The sequence below is a fragment of the Astatotilapia calliptera genome, chromosome 5 (assembly GCF_900246225.1).
Source record: "Astatotilapia calliptera chromosome 5, fAstCal1.2, whole genome shotgun sequence".
Lineage (NCBI taxonomy): Eukaryota > Metazoa > Chordata > Actinopteri > Cichliformes > Cichlidae > Astatotilapia > Astatotilapia calliptera.
This window is the reverse complement of record NC_039306.1, coordinates 13,956,603-13,959,576: the sequence shown is the minus strand read 5'-3', so window position 1 is coordinate 13,959,576 and position 2,974 is coordinate 13,956,603. Positions and strand designations below refer to the sequence as shown.

Genomic DNA, 2,974 nt, shown 5'->3' with positions numbered 1-2,974 from the left:
AAGTAATTAGCATTAGAAGTACTGGGCGCTCACACACACACACACACACACACACACACACACACACACACACACACACACACAGAGACATGTTTCCAGGAATTTAGAGGAAAAGTAAAATTTAGTCTAACTAGTGCTGTCAAGAGATTAAAAAAAATAGAGATTAATTAATTATGATTTTTAATTAATTGATCTAATTAATCTCTTTTTTAATCTCACCTAAAAATAGCTGAGGAAAGCCCTCAACTTATTGTGGCAGACCAAAAGACTGATATAACAAAGAAAGTGACTTTATAAAGTCATTTATTGTTTAACAAACGTTAAACAGATGCAACCATTTACATACTGTTGTATTCTTTTGTAAAATAAGTGGAAAAATAAATACAAATCAAATCAAATAAATTAAGTGCTGCAAGTTAGCACATCAGAGTTGCTCTTTTCTGAGCAATACAGCACTGAAATTCCTCTGCTTCAGATAATGAAAAATAAAACTGACATTGCAGTGCTGCAAGTTAGCACATCAAAGTATTCTTCCATCACAAAAAAAGTGCTGAACATCAAGCAATCTATTCTAGTAGGCTACAAATGACACAGCAGCTATGCTGACCACATGTGTCTCATTTCTTCTTCCTCAGCCAGTCGCTAAGACACACCAGCCTGGTAACATTTTCTGGAAGCAAGGCTGCCCTTTTCTTTTGCACTATGTGGCCTGCAAGGCTAAAGAGTCTCTCACAGGGTACAGAGGTAGCTGGGGAGGCCAGGTACTTTTGTGCTAGGACTGACAGCTTTTCATAGACTCCTGAGTGAGCATACCACCACTGCAGGGGACAGTCATCAATACTGATGCTGGGTTCTGCTCTGTAGCGCTGCAGCTCTCCAGACTCAATTCCATCTTCTGAGTCAGAGTCAGACCCCAGAAGGAGTTCGCTCCTCCTCTTCTTCTGAGCTGGTCCATCATCCTCTGTGGAGGGCTGGAGACTATCTGCTCTTCTGGGCTCTGCTGCCTGGAGCATATTCTCCAGAATGGTCCACACCTGAATGAATGAATGAATGAATGATTGTGATTAAAACTAAGTGCTTTTTTTATTTTATTTTATTTAATCTTGTAAAGAACTTTGTGTTCCATATAATAAATAAAAGTTTGATTTGATAATGAATTGGACTCATTAGTCCAGCTTAACCTTATTGTCCTACCTGTTCCCTCTTTTCTCTTGGAAGACATTTCAAATCCTTAAACCGTGGATCCAATGCTGTGGCCACCTCGAACCATATCTCGTTGCCATTAGCTCGTCGTGCTGCCAGATCCTTCTGGAAGGCATTCTTGAACTTCACCACGTAGGCAGGATCATCATCAGTAATGTCCATGACACGGTACAGATGGCGAAAAGCAGGCAGCACTACAGAGCAAGAGACGTAGGCCTCACCACCCAGCAGCTCTGTCACATACCTGCAGAGGTGGAGAGGTTTGCTAAATAAACCTAGCTGGATTCATTTAAATCAAAGTGTAACTGATTTCCAATTTAATTGTCCTTAAAAGTTCCTTGTTATGTTCATTAATTTTGATTTTACACATGTAACAGTAGTTTATATAATTAAAATGGGAAGGTGTTTATTTGAACTTACTTGCATGGTTCAAGCAGGAGCCCCAGCCTCTGCAGTTTCGCCCACTCAGCTTCGGTTGGCAAGACCAACCTGTGGTTCTGTTGGTCCAACGTAGCCTGGACAGCCTCTCGGTTACATAGGAGGCGTGAGACCATTGCGAGAGTCGAGTTCCACCTGGTGGGTACATCCTGTATAAGTTGATCGCTCTTCTTTCCGAGTGCTACTTGTTGTTGGTTAAGTTCTGTGGTACTCGCAGGGCTTTGTTTAAAATGACCAACAATCTTGCGGCACTTTGCCAGTACACCGACAAAACCACTGCTATCGAGACATACCGTGATGGTCCTCTGGAGAATGTGAGCATTGCAGGCGATGTGCTCATATGGAAGTGCTCTCATAGCAGCCAGCATGTTTGCTGCGCTGTCTGTGCCAATGGTGGATATCTTGTTTTCAATACCCCAGTCATTTGCTACCTTGAGGAACTGTTCGGCGCATTTATCAGCAAAGCGCCTGGTTTCTGTTCTCATGACGGTCAGTGCAAATGAGTTGAGGTTCCACTCACTATCAATAAAGTGTCCAGTCACCCCAAAATAGCTGTGGTTGCCAGCTGAGGTCCAGTGATCTCCGGTTATAGTAACACAGTTGGGAGAATCCTCCGCCAAAATCTCAAGTTTGTTTTCCTTTTCGCCGTCGTACATTTTGCTGATTTTGGTCGTTACTGTAGTCCTGCACGGCGGCTTGTATGACGGGTCATTGGACGCAATTTGCAACACCTCTGTCAATCCTTCGTCCTCTACTATATTTATCGGCCTACAGTTCATCGCTATCCACTTGGCAATAACATTAGTCAGCCTGTCGGTCGCAGACTTGCTCATACGAGGGGTATTCTCTAGTTTTGTTTGGCGAAAAGCTTTGCTCTGGCTTGCTATATTGCTAACGTCTTCACTGCTAGCTGTTGCTGCACTCGCGGCTGGGTGCTTTGCGTTGAGGTGATAGGCCAAACTTGAGCTGCTTCGGTGGTAAGCAAACTCCTTCTTACACTCTAGGCAGACCACTTTACCTTTGTCAATGGTGCCGTCGGGGCGTTTATGAAATACAAATTTCCCGTTCATTGGGCCAACAACTCTCAGATGCGCCTCCATATCCACACTGTAAGCTAATCACCACTTCTCACCTTGACCTCACGACGTGACTCCACCCCCAACAAGTCAAGCACAAGGAGCCCAGCACATAAAAACGGATTTTATAACATAGCAACTCTCATACAAAATCAATGACGTCAAGAGATTAAAAATTAGATTAACGAGATTAAAAAACATAACGCGCTAAATAGCATTGTAATTAATTAATCGCAATTAACGCGATAATTTGACAC

At 42.9% G+C, this 2,974-nt stretch overlaps 1 protein-coding gene across 1 annotated transcript; it reads right to left on the bottom strand.

Annotated features, from left to right (window-relative positions):
• Nucleotides 1–396: 396 nt before the first annotated feature.
• On the bottom strand, nucleotides 397–2,741 carry LOC113021860 (zinc finger BED domain-containing protein 1-like). Its single transcript, XM_026166669.1, has 3 exons — nucleotides 1,624–2,741; nucleotides 1,195–1,447; nucleotides 397–1,034 (listed from the first exon to the last, which is right to left on the bottom strand). The coding sequence occupies exons 1-3, from the start codon at nucleotides 2,739–2,741 to the stop codon at nucleotides 618–620; spliced, it is 1,788 nt and encodes a 595-aa protein (XP_026022454.1). The 3' UTR covers nucleotides 397–617.
• Nucleotides 2,742–2,974: the final 233 nt, after the last annotated feature.